This window comes from Vanellus vanellus (genome assembly GCF_965231255.1).
Source record: "Vanellus vanellus genome assembly, chromosome: 3".
NCBI lineage: Eukaryota > Metazoa > Chordata > Aves > Charadriiformes > Charadriidae > Vanellus > Vanellus vanellus.
In genome coordinates, this window is record NC_138907.1 from 128,308,554 (window position 1) to 128,325,832 (window position 17,279).

At 62.0% G+C, this 17,279-nt stretch overlaps 1 protein-coding gene across 2 annotated transcripts; it reads right to left on the minus strand.

Annotated features, from left to right (window-relative positions):
- Nucleotides 1-928: 928 nt before the first annotated feature.
- Nucleotides 929-15,760, minus strand: ADCY3 (adenylate cyclase 3; the record flags this gene model as incomplete). 2 transcript variants are annotated; one of them, XM_082481417.1, is made up of 20 exons in its annotated part: nucleotides 929-2,128; nucleotides 2,443-2,567; nucleotides 2,789-2,915; nucleotides 2,986-3,099; nucleotides 3,230-3,376; nucleotides 3,637-3,795; nucleotides 4,228-4,309; nucleotides 4,396-4,655; nucleotides 4,900-5,016; nucleotides 5,119-5,206; nucleotides 5,299-5,460; nucleotides 5,548-5,690; nucleotides 5,864-5,983; nucleotides 6,066-6,228; nucleotides 6,311-6,469; nucleotides 6,835-6,962; nucleotides 7,385-7,496; nucleotides 7,814-7,944; nucleotides 10,659-10,808; nucleotides 15,086-15,760. In XM_082481417.1, the coding sequence occupies 20 exons, from the start codon at nucleotides 15,758-15,760 to the stop codon at nucleotides 1,946-1,948; spliced, it is 3,345 nt and encodes a 1,114-aa protein (XP_082337543.1). In that variant the 3' UTR covers nucleotides 929-1,945. The 2 variants fall into 2 exon arrangements, with proteins under 2 accessions (XP_082337543.1, XP_082337542.1); XM_082481416.1 differs by having other exon boundaries at nucleotides 5,825-5,983.
- Between the last annotated feature and the right edge of the window lie 1,519 nt (nucleotides 15,761-17,279).

Sequence of the window (17,279 nt, forward strand, 5' to 3'; positions counted from 1 at the left end):
GGAGAGGCACGGGCTTTTGACTGCCTGCTCCTGATGCCATCTCTGCATCGCCAAAAGGCATTTTCATTGTCCTGCATCACTTTTGTGTTTTCTTCCGTGAAAAATGTTTGGAAAGGAGGGAAAAAAGCGCTGCTGGGTGCCTCGCCTGTGCCTGAGGGCTGCCCTGAGTTTGCAGAGGACAGACTTACCTGTAAGTCCCTACCCTGCCCCAGCGCACCTTCCTGCTGAGGTCCCTCTTTAATGGTCCCGCAAGCCCTGACCTTGCTGTGGGGTCTGGCTTTTGGGGGGAAATCTGTGGGAACCGGGCACTTAAGCAGCTGGGGTCGAGTGCCCCAGCTTGTCACTGCGGCAAAGCCAGGCTCAGCCCAGCTCTTGGGCCAGGTCCGGCCCAAAATTTCTTCACCCAAAGGGTTGTCAAGCACTGGCAGAGGCTGCCCAGGGCAGTGGGGGAGTCACCATGCCTGGAGGGGTTTAACAGACGTGTAGACGTGGTGCCAAAGGACGTGGGTTAGAGGTGGGCTGGGCAGTGCTGGGCTGACGGTTGGACTCGATGATCTTAAGGGTCTTTTCCAGCCTGATTCTGATTGTGTAAGACCCATCACGCCTCCGGGCTTGTATCCCGGGGTGCAGACACGCTCAGAGGGCTGCCTTTGGCAGGGCGGGTACGGATGCAGGTTTCTCCCCCTCTCCGTCATCGCTCCGGGTCCCCGTGGGTGCTGCTTCACCCTCAGCCAGGCCCTGCGACAGCAGGGATGGAGCAGCGCAGGCGGTGGATGGGGATATTATTTCCTTCCTCGTGACGGGGTGGGAATTAAACTGTATCATTCATTCCCAGTCGTTAGGTGCTCAGCTGAGCCCCAGCGAGGGAGAGGAGCGAATGCCACCCACGGGAGGTGCTCAGCCCTGGCACCAGCCTCCCCTTTGGAGACCCCTCGGGGAAGATGGGCAAAGCCTTCGCGACATCCACAACCCCCAGGAACAAAGCAGGCGCAGAATCAGGTTTTGAAATTCAGCTGCTTCTATTCAAGAAACTAGCGGCGTAATTACAGTCTGCGGGTGCTGGCCTTCTCCCCCCGGCCCTGGCAACACCAGGTTAAACACCCGTCACCTCCTCAGCCAGTCCCTGGTCCTCTCCTCCATCAAGCGACAGCAAAGTGACAGCAGCCGACCCCAGGGCAGCGTCCGGACGGGCGCGAGCCCCGCTGTGGGGAGGGAACGGGCACAGTTAAAAATATAAATGTCAATCTGTACTCTTATATTATATATATTTATATATCTGAAATACACAATATTGGTTCCTTTTTCTTCTTCCCCGAGTCAAAGGCGGCACCGCGCTCTCCGTCTCCCCGCTCTCCTAACTACGGCGGTTTATGACGAGGATGAACTTGGTATGAACTAATAGCAAACCCCGGACGCTCCCGGTTTGTAGCTACCACTCCCGGCACGCAGGAGAGACGTGGTGTCTTCCCATCCAGCCCTGAGTTTGGATCTCCTCGTGCCAAGCGCATGGTGACCGGGGCCCGTGATGCTACTTTAATGTCATGCTGTCCCCCAGCGCGGCTGATGGTGCGGCCGCCTGTCCGGCGAAGCCCGGGACGCCCGGAGAAAGGCAGCGCGTGTCCCTGGCCCCGTGCCCACCGAGGGCTGCAAGCGTGCGTGCGCTTGCACGCCAGTGTGAACGGCCGGAGGAGTGCGCCGAGGCACCCCTGTGTCTCCCTCCTGCTCAGCCGCAGGAGCGATGGAGTGAACCTCCCCACCGGAAACCTCCGGTGGGGGCTCGGAAAGGGTCGTGCGAAGGGGTTGGTTTCTCGAGTTTGGTTGTAGGTCCGGACGGCGGTGGGATGGACGTCCCCAGCGGTGGGTGCCGGGCCCCCCCCCCCTGCCCTGAGCTGTCCCGCTCGGCGCGGGGAGGCGGTGGCTGTGGTGGTGGGTGGGTGTCGGACCCTCACGAGCTGTCCACCACCTGATGGGGCAGGGTGACGGAGGAGCCATTGATGAAGGAGCCCTGCTTCTCCCGGCCCTTGAGGAAGAAGGTGAGCAGTTCCCCTTTGCCCTTGACGTAGATGGCTCCCCGGCGCACGAAGCGGAAACCGTACTCCTTCAGGATGAGGTGGGTCTCCTCCACCACCTGTGGGGGCAAGTGGACATGGTGGGAAGCTGGTGGGTCCTTGCCTGGCACGTGGCATGGGGAGTAGGGACACCCATGTGCCACTCGGACAACAGGTCTACCCACCAGCTGGGCTCCCACCCCACTGTCTTGGGATCTCCTTCTTTGACCACCACCTTGTCCCATTCCCAGCTTGGAGGAGCACCTCAGACAGCCCTGACCCTCCCGTGTGCCCCCATCTGTGCTGTCCCCCTCCAACCCAAAGCTTGGGGTGTTTTGAGGGCTGCAGCCCCCGCCTTGGGTTGCAAATTTGTCCCCCGCCCTCGTCACCCCACCTGTATGTTCCCCATCACACCGGTGGACTCCATCCTGCTGGCCACGTTCACCGTGTTGCCCCAGATGTCATAGTGCGGCTTGCGGGCGCCGATGACACCTGCCAGCACAGCCCCCTTGTTCATGCCTGTGCAAGACAGGGAGTAGATGTCACCTCCATGCCTGGTGACACGGATGGGACATCCTGGTCTGTAGGAGAGTATGTCCCAGGGGATGGGTCGGGGCAATGAGGTGTCCCCCCTGGACCCACTGCCTTCAGCTGCTGAACTACAACTGCTTCCCCCTGCTGGCAGGGAAGGAGGGATGGGGGACACCAAAGGAGACCCTGTCCCATGCTCCCAGACTTGCCTATGCGGAGCATGAAGTTGTTGAAGGATTGGTAGTTGATGTTCATCAGCGTCACCTTCATGGCTAAGGCAAAGTCGGCCAGGTCGGCCAAGTGCTGCCAGCGCTCCTTATCCGAGAGGGTCTCCTTCTGCAAGGGCAGCATGGGTCAGGCCTGCCCACCCCTTGCCTCTTGTCTCCCCACCACAAGGACCCCTCACCTTGGCGCTGTAGCCGTTGGCATTGGCATCGGGGGTCACTCCTGAAGCGGCCATGTAGGTGCTGCCGATGGTTTTGATTTTGGTGATGCACCGGAATTGGGGTTCGTCCAGGAGCTGAGCCGTGGAGACAAGACCCTCAGGCACACTGGGGCCACGGCAGGTCCTTCTGCCCCCAGATGGGGCAGGAAGGGAAGGTCTGACCAAGCCCCATGGCATCCCTGTGGCTGGTTCCATGCCGACTCACCGCGTCAAAGTCAGAGATGATCTCGTTGAGGAACCGCAGGCACTCAATGCCCCCATTGTTGATGCTTTCCTCTGTGTAGAAGTCGGCGAAGTTGGGGAGGGAGGCGAACATGACACCGATCTCATCATAGGACTGGCTGTACAGCTCCTGGGGTGGGACAGGATGGTCATCATGAGCCAGGGACGTGCCCACACATGACACCAGCACCTCTGGCAAACACAAACCTTCCTGTGAAGCCATCTTCCCTTGGCACATGTGAAAAGATGAGGGTGCTCCGCAACCTCACCTTGCATGGCCAAGACATCACCCAACCAAAGATGCTCAGCCAGAGGCTTCAGCAAAGCCTTTGGATCCAGAGGGCTCATAAAAAAACCTGGGGCAAATCCCCCCTCCTAGGTTCCCCTCACCTCATCCCGCTTCTTGGAGCCCAGGAAGTGCCGGGCCACGTGCTCAGGCAGCATGTTGGTGACAAGGGCCTCATTCCAGCGCCGCATCTCGTAGACTCGCTCCTTCTGATCATGGACATCAATCTTCCAGAGGAAGAGGGTCCTGGCCAGCTTCTCCACCTGTGGGTGGGAGGAGATGGCTGCACTCCCAGTTCCCACTCACCAGTAGGTCCCCTCCAGTGCTGGGAGCATCCTGGCTGCTGTGGGGCCAGTCTGGACTTGGAGACAGCTGAAAGAAGGCTCTGGGACAAGGTGAAGCCCTCGCTGGGGATATGAGACATGCTCCGAGGTGCAAACGGGACCCTCGCAGTGCAGGCACGGGCCTTGGGGCCACCACGTTGCTCCCCATGCCTAACCATGGGGGCAAGATGGAGATGTTCTCTGCACCGATGTGGTCATGGAGAGAAAGGGCTTCCTTGGGTGGGCCTCCTTGGAGAAGAGCTGGAGATACTGTTCACAGCTGGGGACAAATCCTGCTGCCTTGGAGTTTGCAAGAAATAAGGGCAGGGGCTGAGGATGGAGCTTCCCAGGGTTGGAGAGCAAGGCACTTACATGGCGAGAGAAGTAGTAGAAGCTGAGCATCACGATGAAGATCATCGCTGTCATGGAGTACTTGGAGGGGACCAGCGAGGACCTGCCGGCAGAGGCAGCGAGGTGTGGGTGGGTGGTGGGCATGGCCGTGCCCCCCAACCCCATGCCCACCCCCTTGCCACCTCTTACATGCTTTGCTGGCCACGGCGGCGGTCATACTGGTCGAAAATGTGCTCCCAGGCATAGATGTTGACAGCGCCAGTGGCCCCGGTGATCAGCACCATGAGGGTCAGCTTGACCATGTGGCTGACCTGCACCAGCATGATGGTGGCCACCAAGGCCAGCAGGGCGATGTAGCTGTAGTACTTGGGCTGCTCCCCACAGCCACCCGGCCACGGTGGCCCCACTGTCACGTTGCCCATCCCACCATGGTCCTGCCAGCAGCTGAGCTGGGGGCACAAGGGCAGGGTGAGGATGGGGGGACAGGGTGGACCTCTCCATGGGCTGCATGGCCACCCAAAGGGACAGAGTGCTTTGCAGACCAGGAGGACACCCGACCTAAATTTCCGCCCGACTGCAGCCCGAATAATTGCTTTAACGATCGGCTGTGCACGGGGACGTGCACAATTATGGGTTGCCTGGATGGAGGCTGGAGCGGGCTCAGCCCCGCTAGCACTTGCGTTGGTAGCTCACCATGTCCACGATGTCAGCCATGGTGACGATGATGATGGCGGCCATGGCCCAGGTGTTGCGCGCCCAGCGGGTCCTGTCGATCCAGGTGGAGAAGGCCACGAGCTTTTTTGGGAAGACCTGTGGAGAGAGGAAGGTGAGGAGGGGTTCGCCCAGGCAGGACACAGTGATGGAACATCATGGTGTCCCATCACCATGTGTGGTGAGCCTGTCCCGTCTCACCCGGGGGAAGATGGCAGCCAATGAGCAGAGGGTGAGGATGAGCAGCAGGATCTCCCCCACCACGAAGGTCACATAGTTGGCTACCAACCTGCCAAAAAGGCCAAGAAGGAAGGGGTTTGATGTCTGGCCAGGGCCACGTGTGGCTTGGGGCCACCCATCCTCACCACCTCCCCGCCCTACCAGGGGTCGATGAAGACCTCCACTAAGGCGGTGAAGAAGAGGACAACGCAGGAGCAGCTGAAGGCAGCCCCACTCTGCTTCTCCTTCTCCACTGAGTAGCGCGTCTCCATTTCGGGGTCAATGAAGCGCATGGAGAGCCGGAAGGTGCTCTTTCCCTTCAGCCTGCCGGTGACACAGCCCGTCAGCGCCCAGCAGCACCGCGGAGCTGCCGAGCCGTGCCAGGACATGCCGCCGGCTGGGCTGACTCACGCCTGGATAGACTCCCGCTCCAGCAAAGCCTCGTTGAGCAGCTTGTTGAGCTCCTGCTCATTCTGCGAAGCGTCGATCACCCGCTCGGCCAAGTCCCGCAGCCGCAGCCGCCGGCGAGGGTTGGGGAAAGAGGGGTTCACCGCCTGCGCCGGCACAGCCGAGGCATCACCAAGACTGTGCTGGCACTGGGGTTGTTGGCCACACTGGTGTGGCTGTCAACAGCCCCCCCCAAACACAGATGAGCTGCTGGAAGGGGGATGCTTTGCGTGGGCTGTACCTCTCCATCCTCCTCCCCGCTCTCCAGGGCGCCCCTCACCCTGGTGTCGGGCTCCTCGGGCTCCTCGGGGCTGGCGCAGGCCAGGCTGAGGCTGCCGTTGCGCTCCTTGGTGTTGACCAACGGCGGAGAACCACCATGGGACGAGGTCAGCGACAGCTTCTGCAAGGCGGAAGGTGGTGGGTCACGGTGGGGGTGTCCCCTTGCCCCAACCCCGGCTCCCCACGGCGCCGCTGCCACTCACCACCCCGTTGATGCCATTGCGCAGGGGCTGCTTGGGGACCAGGACGAGGTAGGTGACAATGCCCTTCTCCTTCAGGTACTCGCAGCGTGAACCGCCTTCACCCGGCTCCACCTCGAACTCGCCCTTCAGGCAATCCATGGTGCTCTGCGAGATGTGCACCCGCCTGCCGGCACCGGGCGCCAGCGTCACTCTTGGGTGCAGGGCACCCCATCCCCGTCCCCCACCTCCCCCCTGGAGATGCTCACCCAGGGATGCCCCCCGCCTCCATCTTGTTGGCCACGGTGACGTCGGTGGACCACACGTCGTACTGCCAGCGCTTCTGGCCCAGCACGCCGCCCAGCACCGTCCCGCTGTGCACCCCAACCCGCATGTCCACCGCCGTCTTGGTCTTCTCCCGCACGTAGCTGGGGGTGGGAAGACAAGGATCACAGCATGGAATCACAGAATGGGTTGGGTGGGAAGACACCTTTAAATGCCATCGGGTCCAACCCCCTGCCGTGAGGAGGGACATCTCCAACCAGACCAGGTTGCTCAGAGCCCTGTCCAACCTGGCCTGGAATGCTTCCAGGGATGGGGGTGACCCCCTCCCAATCCCTCTCCACAGCCTCTCCCAATCCTGACCCCCTCCACCATTAATTATCACCCCTCCACATTTTAATGCGTTTCACAGAGGCCGGATCCCCCCCAAAAGCCCACCAGGTCCCCCTGCCCACCCTGCCACCCCTCCCTGGAGATGAACGTCCCCCCTCCCCGAGGAGAAATCCCTTACGAAATGGCCTCCACCATGGCCAGCCCCATCATGATGGAGCAGACGGCGTGGTCCTCCCGGTACTCGGGCAGCCCGCAGATGCAGTAGTAGCAGTCGCCCAGGATCTTGATGCGCAGCTGGTGATATTTCTGGGGAAGGGGTGGGAGGGTGGCCACGGTGTCACCCTCCCCCACCCATCATGATGAGACCTTCCCCCACCATCCAGCTCCCTCCATCCCTCTCCCAGGCTGACCTTGACCAGCGCAGAGGTCTCCCGCGCCCAACTGGGACACAAACAATCGGATTTTCCATTCCCACCCCGCTTCCCCCGAGGGCTTGGCACCCTGGCCGGGCCCCCCCCCCACCCCCCCTCCCTCCCAGCTCTATTTTTGCGACACAAAAATATTTTCGCAAGGCTCTCTCCCACATCTCACAGTAATAATATTTTAACCTCCTCGTCCCCATCCCGGGATGCAGTTTTCGGTTGGGGCCGGGGAGGGGTTGTGGCTGAGACCTGCCCTGCTCGTTACGTGCCAGGCGGGGGGGGGAGGGATCAGAGGGGGGCACTCACGGCTGCCAGCTTGTCGAAGCGGGCGAAGAGCTCATTGAGGAGCTTCACCAGCTCCTGGGCGCTGCAGGAGGAGGAGAGCTGGGTGAAGCCCACGATGTCTGCGAAGAGGATGCTGCGGGGAGCAACGGCGAGCGGCTCAGCCCCGGTGTGTCGTGTCCATCCCGCCCCCCCCGGCCCCTCTCTCCTTTTTTCGCCCACGCTGGAGGAAAGGCTATTTTGGGATATGGCTGAAAACTATGCTCTGCAAACCATGGCTGGAGCAAAAAGGGGCCCCAAACCATGGTCTTGTCAGTGACGGTCCCCCATCACCCTTCACTTTAGCTGTAAACCATCCGGTCTCTCCCTCTTTTCTAGCCAGGATGGCAAAGGACACATTTCTGCCAAAAAATTAGGTTTTTTTTCCCCCACACGGTGAAGGGCCGGTCCTACCTGACGTTTTCGTGGCGGTACATGTACATGGTGTTGAACTGCTGCATCTCCTTCTGGCTCGGGTCCTTCTTCATGTCCTTCAGCATCTCGTCGGCCACGTGCTTGGGCAGGATGGAGAGCATCAGCCGCTCCTGGGGGACACGGCAGGGACGGGAGTTCGCCATGAGGCGAAGCCAAGCCCAACAATGATCCCGGAGGATCCCAGGGACCAGCCAGGTCTTTAGCCCAACCTCTTGGCCACACGTGGGGAAGGAGTGGGTGGATCAAACCATGGGTGAAACAGGAGTTTTTTCCTCCAGGCAGGGAGAGGAAGGTCAGAGTGGGTGTCCCAGGCGCCGCAGGGAGCTGGGAGCCGTCACCCCAACTCCAAACCCGCACCCATGGGTGGAGGGGATGCACCCACAGGTGGCAGGTCCCCCTTGGTGATACTCTGCCAGGGATGCCAATGACTGCTTTTACCATTTTTCTCCCTATTTTACAAGTTCTCATCAAGATTTTTGCAAGTGGGACTAAATCCCAGGCGGGGAAGGATGGGAGGATGGCGGTTTTGGGGCACTGCAGCCACCAGCTTCCCTGTCCTCAGAGTCGTGGGAAGAACGGACAGTCCCATAGACTTTTTTTGGACACCGGCTGATGAGCTGCGACGTTTCCTTGTGCCCCCCAGATCCCTCCTGCAGGCGCGATACGGAGCCCAGCCCCTTGCTGGGAGCTTCAGAATTAAAAGGCATTGGGTTGGCCAAGGTTTTATCCGCCCAGATAAACCTGGGACACGGTGCTGGGAGTGACCTCAGGGTCTGCACCGATGTCCCCCAAGGTCCCTGCGAGCTGCCCCGGGCTGTCCTGCCCTGGGGGTGGGTGTATAGACCACGCCAGGGAGGATTTATCAATTTAAAAGCATTTTATCAATTTAAAAGGGTACCCCACATCCACGCGTAGGACTCGACCAAGGTCCCTCAGGAGGATCAAGCCCACCTGGGGACATCGTACCCATTGCTGTCCCTGCTGTTCCTGCAGCCCCGGAGCTGGAGAAGGGATACATCTTCCCGGCTACGCGTGGGGATTTGCACTAAATGTAAGTAACTCCGTTAATGAAGTGTTTTTTTCCCCCGGGACGGGGGTGTCTCTGTGCGCAGCCGTGGTGGGGCTGTTGCTGGAGGAACAGCACCGTGTCCCCGTCCCTGTCCCCGGGGGCTGCCAGCAGGGAGGCGTGTGGGATGGGAGCGCCTCAGCTTCTCTCGGCTCCCGTTAACCTCAGCTCTGCCCGCGGGGCCACCGGTGGGTGCAGCCACCACTGGTGGCCTGGAGGGAGGAGGGATAGATCCAGCCACCAGCATCACTCCCTGCCCCATGGCCCCCCTGCCCTGAGCCACTCAGCCGCATGCCAGCAGCCTTTCCTGCAAGATCACGGGCTTTTTTTAGCTCAATTCCCTAAGGAAATGGAGCTCATGTGATAATAAACCCCGTGTCCCTTCCTGTATCCCTCTGAACCCACGGGCTGGGGCCTCGAAGGCGCTCTCACTCGGAGCATCTCCCTCAGCCCCCCATTTGCCTCCATCACCCAAATCCCTCCCCGGCCCTAACCCCTTATTAGCCATCAGAGCATCCACCCAGGTTTTGCAGCAAAGAGGACACCAGTGGCGCTGGCCCGGCCCCGCCACGTGTCTCTTGTTGCCATTGGGAGCAAATTGCTGGCAGCGGATCAACCAGATAAGCGATGGGAGACGGGGAGAGAGGCCCCAGATAAGGTGCTAAAATTAGCCCAGCTCGTCACCGGACGGTGGCTGGAGACAACGGGGCTTTGAAACAGCCGGCTGCCACCGCGACGCCCACTCCCCTCCGACCGCTCCTCTTGCCGTGCCACCACGGCATGGTGCCGGCACAGCCGTGCGTGTGGGGCTCTGCTGGGACGGGCATGGCTCGAGGGATGAGCGGAGAGCGGCTGGCTGAGCTGGCTGCCAGCTCTCCCTTCCCCGTCACGGTCTGCTGTGGGACCAGCCCATGAGATGGCTGGGGTCCTCATGGGGACCTGCTGGTGGCCATGCCTGGGGATGGAGACCTACCATGTGGTTGTCCCTGGGGGTGGGGACATGCTGCATGGCCATGCTCGGGGATGGGGACCTGCTGGTGGCCATGCCTGGGGATGGGGACCTGCTGGTGGCCATGCTCAGGGATGGGGACCTACCATGTGGTTGTCCCTGGGGGTGGGGACATGCTGCATGGCCATGCTCGGGGATAGGGACCTGGTGGTGGCCATGCTCAGGGATGGGGACTTGGTGGTGGCCATGCCTGGGGATGGGGACCAGCCATGTGGTTGTCCCTGGGGGTGAGGACATGCTGCATGGCCATGCTCAGGGATGGGGACCTGCTGGTGGCCATGCTCGGGGATGGGGACCTGCTGGTGGCCATGCTCAGGGGTGGGGACCTGCCATGCGGCTGTGCACAGGGCTGGGGACCTGCCATGTGACCATGCATGGGGATGGGGACCTGTCACGCGGCTGCACCTGCGGACCTGTCACATGGCCATGCATGGGGACAAGGACCTGCCGCGTGGCAATACCCAGGGACCTGCTGCATGGCTGTGCTCAGGGATGGGGACAGCTTAGTGGTGGCCGTGGCAGAAACTGGGACGTCCTGGAAGAGGACGGTCACACGGAGAGTCCCCAGCCTGGGCACAAAACTGTAGATGCATGGCCTCCTGTCCCCATCGCCACCTGCCACGGGCCCTCCGCGCCAGGCAGGGTGTGGGTTGTGGGTGCCTCAGCCATGTCCCAAAGCTGTGCCGGTGTCCCATAGCCATCCCCTGCCCTGTCCCCACGCTGTCCCCTTGCCCAGCCGTGGCTCCTACCTGCTGCTGGCTCTGCTCCTCCAGGTTGAGCTTGACCTCGAGGGACTGGCGCGCTTCGAGGAAGGCTTTGCGGTGTTTGCGGTCGGCCATGTAGTAGGACATGGTGCCCACCGTGATGGCACAAAGGTAGATGGCAACGTTGGACAGGATCTTTGGGGGACAGAGAAAAGGAGATGGGGGTGAGCGGAGCCCTGGGGAAGCCTGTGGGTGCCCTGGGGACAGCACTGGTGTCACTGCGAGTCCCTGTTTGCGCAGCAGAGCCCGATCGGCGAGAGCAGAAAAAAATATTCAAATGCTGGAGGAGGATATAAAATACACCCTGGGGCTGAATGACCGAGTCACGGCCACCGTTAGCGGCTGGGGGGACACACTGGGGACCGTCACGGTGGCTCTGACAGAGGGGTGGGTCCAGCCGGGGATCACACCCTGAGCATCCCAGGAGCCCTCGTGGTCCCCGCGGGGCCGACTCTGCTTCGTTAAACCTCACAGAGGTGTTTTGGAACAAGGCAGCAGGCTGGCAGGGGCCGGGCGCAGCCCCGCGGGAAGGCGCTGCTGAAGGCGAGCGGCTCTCGGTGGCTCACGTGCCGTCCGCTCCCCACATCCCCGCCACGGGAATTGCACCCCTTTGCGCAGAAAAAGTTAATAAAAACACAGCCAAACCCTAAAAGCACGTATTTACTCAAGCTTCTGCCCAACTACATCCCTCTAAAGAGCAAAAAATACGGGTGCGAGCCTGCAGCACCAGGGGTGGGTGCTCCTGGGTGTTGCTGGCTGTGACAACCCACCCTGGTTTCTTTGGGGTTTCAAGCGAGCACGGCACAGAGGCTCGCTGCCTCGTCCCAAAGGCTGGACCAGTCCCATCCCTGGACTGGACCCCGTCCCCATGGCCTGGACCTCATCCCCATGGGCAGGACCCTGCTTCCATGAGCTGGACCCTGTCCCATCCCACAGGGCTGGACTCCAGTTCCATGGGCTGGATCCCATCCTCCAGGATGGATCCCGTCCCCATGGGCTGGACCCATCCCATCCCATCCCATCCCATCCCACCCCACCGGTTGGTCCCTGTGTGTCCCTGCAGCCCAGGAGGGGACAGAGCAGGTTTGCAGATGGGAACGAAGGGCCCTTCGTGGAAAATATGACCGACGAGGGAAAGTTGAAAGAATTCAGTTTGTTTAGTCTAGAAAGGGGAAGAGCGCCGGGGAGGATGTGATAACAGACTCCAGCTATGCCGAAGGGCTGATGGGGATGTGGAGACGTCCTCCCACCCCGCGAGCCATGGGCCGTGTCACAGCCAGTGCGGAGGAGGCAGCGGGAAGAGCACAGAGCCATTCCCAGGCTCGTCTCCATCAGGGATGAAGCGTGCTTCTCCTGATCCCCAACTCCCCGGTACCGACCATGTCCCATCCCTGGTCCCCGCACCCCGTAGCCCAGCTCAGGTCGAGGAAAGCCCTAATGTGACACCGGTCCCTGGCTGTCCCTGTCCTCAGCGGTTTTACCACCCGACAGCATCGAGCCCGGAGCAGCCCAGTGGCGACAGGGAGGAGCTGCCAACCCCTTCCTCGCAGGGGGAAACTGAGGCACGGATGAAAGAGGTCATGTGCCCCAATAAACGCACGGCCCTGGCACGGGGGGTTCAGGTGCTGCCGTGGCATCACCCCGGGGCTGAAAAACTTATTTACAGCAGGGAAACATATGGGTTTTTTTTGGGGGGGGAGGGAAAGAGCACGAGGAGCAGGGGAGAGTATGTGGGACCCCCAACTGGTGCCCCAGAGCCGGATCCCACCCCAGGTGCCACCGCTGCAGCCAGGGGATCCCCGGGAAGCCCCTGCACCCGCGGCACGGCAGACGGCGAGCGAGGAGCTGTCTGGAGGTGGGCACGGAGAAGAAACCCCCAAACTAAGCAGCCGCTTGCTATTTTTAACCTGCCTCTTCGGTTGTCATAACAACGGGCAACTCTGCTGGGGCTGGATGGGCACGGGGCAGCTCGGCACAGCTCGGCACAGCTCGGCACAGCTCGGCACAGTGGGGCCGCTGGAAACCCCGGGGACCCGCTCGCATGGCACAGCCGCATCCCACGCCGAGCATCTTCCATCTGCATCCTGCAGCCGTGCAGCGGATGCTCAGCCCCAAAAACCTCCCCCAGCGTGTGCCCACAGGCCCTGAGTTGCAAAACACCTCCCGGCATCCCAAACACCGCAGGGAAAACCCCGGCACGGAGGAGACCCTGCTCCCGGCACGGTCAAGACCCCGCTCCCGGCACGGTCACCGGTTATCATTTGCACTCATTAATTTGGGGGCAGTGAGAGCAAGACGTGCAGGAGCATGCAGGGCCGGTGGACCGAGCCTTATCCCTCCTTCCCGAGCCATATCCTGCAGGAAAGGTTGCAGTGGGATGCGCTGAGGCCATGCGAACTGGCACCGGGTCACGGGCAAAGCACGAGGATGCTTCACGGGTGGTTCACACACAACCGCGGCGGATTCGGCCTCAAACACCACCAGACCCTGATCCTCCCTGCCACGATTGAGCCTTCGGGCTCCTCCTCGATGTCCGGCAGCGGGGCAGAAGCTGTCGACATCTCTCGTGAAACCCTCCCCGGGGCTGTGCCGGCCCCGCTCAAGCGACATCCTCCGGTTCATCCTATTAATAGCAGTGCCCTCCGGGAGCCGCACCACCGGCTATAATAATAAAGCATATGATGTTTATTTCTGGACATAATGTTCCTCCTTTTGCAGCAGGCAGAGGCTGAGGCATGTTGCGTTGCCAAGGTTTTACCGGCCCCGGACTCTCCATGCCACGGCAATGATTAACGCGGTGGTGGCAGCGCATGCCCGCTGCTGGCCGGGGTTGGGGGCGGGGGGGGATGCCTGCATGCCCCCTTCGCCTCCCGCATCCCGGGGCTGGTGGCAGCGAGAGATTTCCCTGGCTTTGGATCGGCCACGTGCAGCGTTTGCATCCCAGAGAAGGAGCATAAACCTGGGAAAGCCGCTGCTGCACCGGGATTTCTCCCGCCGGCGCGGTGCCTCTGGCCGGGCACGGCTGGGAGGGCACCCATGCTGCCACCCCGCCATGCTCCAGAAACTGTGCCCCAAAAAGTGCTTTTCATTGCAAATCCCTGTGCGACACCGGGAGATGTCCCAGGCTGAGGGACCAGCCCCACACCGCACACCCCACAGACAGGGAAGAACCAGTATCTTTGGGCTTTTTGGAGAACAGGCTCCATTTTCCAACTCCTGGTGTGACCACAGGCTCAACGCTCCCAAAACCTCCCCAAAAAGTGAAGAAATCCCCCCCCCCCGCCCACCCTTTCCCTTCCCGTTTAGGCTGGGAGCAGCTGGAGGTCTCCCGGGACCTGATCCAGAGCATCCCAAATTCCCATAGCCTCCTCCCAGGGAGCCCACACCACCGTGGGGCAGAGCGGATGCTTCCAGTGGGAATTTCCCTGCTGCCGTCAGCAGCCACCGGGGGCACACCAGTTTTCAGCTCTGGCTTTTTATTTCCCCCTCACCAACTCCGGCCATGGAAAGGCTCCCCAGACCGCCGGGAGCGTGGCCAGCCGGTGGGGACATCGGTGGGAGGAAAGGGACTCGGCCAAGCCATGAAACCCACCGATTTAGGGAATAAAACCAGTCTCTAGCTGCTCCAGGCGGGTATTCCCCAGGAAATATTAAGAACCCGAGGGGTCAGGGACCACTCGCCCCCCACACCTGACCCCCACGTCCCCTCCTCTGCTGCGTGCGTGAATTGGTGGCCCATCCTTAAGGCCACATTTGGGCCCGGGGACGCTGTTTCTCCAGCTTTGCTGGTGCAGAAAAACACCCCAAAGCGTCCCCAGGCTGGGGAGGGGGGCACTGGGTGATGGGCATCACCCATGGACCAAGCTGGGGCTGAGCAGCCGCCCGGCTCCTTCCTCCCGGGAAAGCTGTTTGCGAGCCTGGAAGCTGGGCTCCTGCCATGTTTCTGCTAAAAATAGCCATTTTTAGCCAATTTTTTCAATTCCAAGGGAAATCAACACAAGCAAGGCCACCAGAAAGGGTGGACAGGGGAGCCCAGAGTCCACTGTGCCTCGGTTTCCCCCACAGCCCAAGCGCAGCCCATGTGTCCACGCACCCTGGGTGGCTCCTGGGGACGGGTCCATGCTTGCAGAACCAGGTCTGCGGCCACATGTCCCAGCACGGGTGGGTGCTCCTGCATTCCCCAGCACCTCACTTCCCACGCGGGTCCATCCCCAGATATGTTTTGGGGAGCCCTCTGCTCCCAGCAAAGCCCACAATCAGCTTACAGGGTCCGGAACAAAGCCGACTTTAGGGTCAGGGCACAGGGATGGGGACGGACCCCACAGTAATTCATGGAAACACCAAATGGGGATGTGTTGCCCATCACTCCCCACCACCCCGGGGGACTCCCCGTCCCCCCGCCAGCCCCGTACCTGTCTCAGCAGTGTGCCCTCATCCAGGGCGTCCTGCCGCTGCTGGGCGACGGTGACACCGAGCACCAGCGTGTGAATGCCACAGGAGACGGCAGTGATGAGCACAATGGGGGCCAAGCGCAGCGGCAGCGTGATGAAGAAGGAGAAGACGAAGAAAGCCTGCCAGCCCACCGTGTCGCTGGCCTCGGGCGAGCGGGAGAAGTTGAGACCCAGGTAGCAGAAGATCTGGGCCAAGATGAGGACCCAGAGGACGTAGGGCAGGAACCTGCGGGCCACCCGCTCGGGGAGCAGCCTGTACTTGCAGAGGATGAAGAGCAGCACATGGGCCACCAGCCCAGCCGCTGCTGCCAGCACCGGGGCCAGCTTGTCGGCGGCGTAGACCACAGCGCACATGACGAGGACGTAGCAGTCGAAGAGGGCAGCGAAGACCACCAGCACCAGGAGGGTCTCGTGGCGTTGGCGGCGGAAATAGGTCTGGTAGAGGTTCTCCAAGGACTCGGGAGCGAAGGTGAGGCGCATGAAGCGGGGTAGGCAGAGGCAGGGTCCTGAGCTGCGCACCGTCACCTCATGGGTCCGACCCACGCCATGCTCGGGGTCCGACGGCAGGCTCACCGAGTAGTCGGCGGAGTACTCAGCCGAGCACTCGGGCTCCGAAAAAGCCCTGTTCCTGGGCATGGTGGCACCTTCCCCTGCTCCGGCCCCGCAGAAACGCCGCGGTCCTCCGCACCCTGATGCTCACCGGGGCATCACTCACAGCATCCCAGTCTCGCTGGCCGCCGAGCCGCGAGGCCTTTCCCCTTCTCCTGCAGCCGTAACCCCGAATCCCGCTGCGTGCTGAGGAGTGGCCGAAGGAGGGAAAGGGGGATAATTATAAATATAACGGCCGGCGTGGCGCGGGGAGGCCGGGAGCCGAGCCAGGCTGCCTCCCCAGCTCCCTGCCAAGCTCTCTCCCCAGCCCTTGCGCACTGCCAGGTTGCAACCGAAGCGACGCGGAGCAGAAAGATGTCGCGATGCCTCCCTGCTCCTCCTTCGAGGGCAGCCGGTTGTGGGGGGCGATCCCCTCCGCTCCTCCTGCCTTTGCCCCTTTCCCAGATGCTTCCTTCCACCGGGATGGATGGGTGGACGGACGGACGGATGGATGGATGGATGGATGGAGAAGGGCCGGGGAGGGGGAGGTTGGGGACCGCCCCGGGGAGAGCTTCGTTTCTCCCGGTCGCCTCCAGCATCCTCCGGCGGCCCCCGCCGCCCGCCTCCCCCCCCGGCTCCCTACGCCCCGCCGCCCCCTCCGGCTCCGCGGGGCCGGGCGGGAGGCGGCGGCGGCTCCGGCCGCGGAGGCATGGTAGAGGGTTGGGGAAAAAGGGGGGAAAGGGATGAAGGGGGAGAGGGGAGGGCTTCCCCGGGGCTGGGGGCGGGCAGCCACCGCCGGCCGTGCCGGTACCGGTGCGCCCCGGTACGTCTCCGCCTTCCGTAACCCTCTCGGTGCCGGCTGCGGGGATGGGGAACCCATTCCCGGGGAGGGGGTTCACCCCCACTCGTGTCCATCCCTCGGCTCCTGTTGCCCACCACATCCTCCTCATCACCCCCCCCCCCGGCAGCTCGCAGACCCCACAGTGCCCGGGGCTGCACCCCATAGGGACCCACATATCTTGAACCAAGTGCCCACGGCCTCGCTGGGTGCCGGGGACTCCCAACCCCGGGGGGACGAGCACCGATATAACCCGCCAGCCCACCCCTTCACCCAGCTCCACTTGCCCCACGGCCCCCTCTGAGGTCACAGCCCCCCCCCAACAGCCCCAGAGGGGGGCAGAGAAACCCAAGCCCCCCCCCCCCCAGCACATGCCCCTTCACCTACACTGCCCAAATCACCCCCAAAACTGACCATTACCCCACTGAAAACGCTTCACAGAGTTCCCCTTCCTCTTCCCCCTGTTTCAGCCACTGCCTGCCCCCCCTCTTGCAGCCCTGGATCTGGAAAACCGGCTGCCGTTCAGAGCTGGGGGAGATACCCCGGATCAGCCCCGGACCACGCTGCGAAGCCTCTCCACGGCCAGAGGCACCATGTCCTCCCGCGTCCCCACCCCAGGAGCTCTAACAAGAGGCCATCTCGGCTGCTTTGCCAGAGGGAGGAATTGCTTCTGAAAAGTAATTAATATCAAAATGAGAGCATCAAAACCACAGCTCTCCAGAGGTTTTG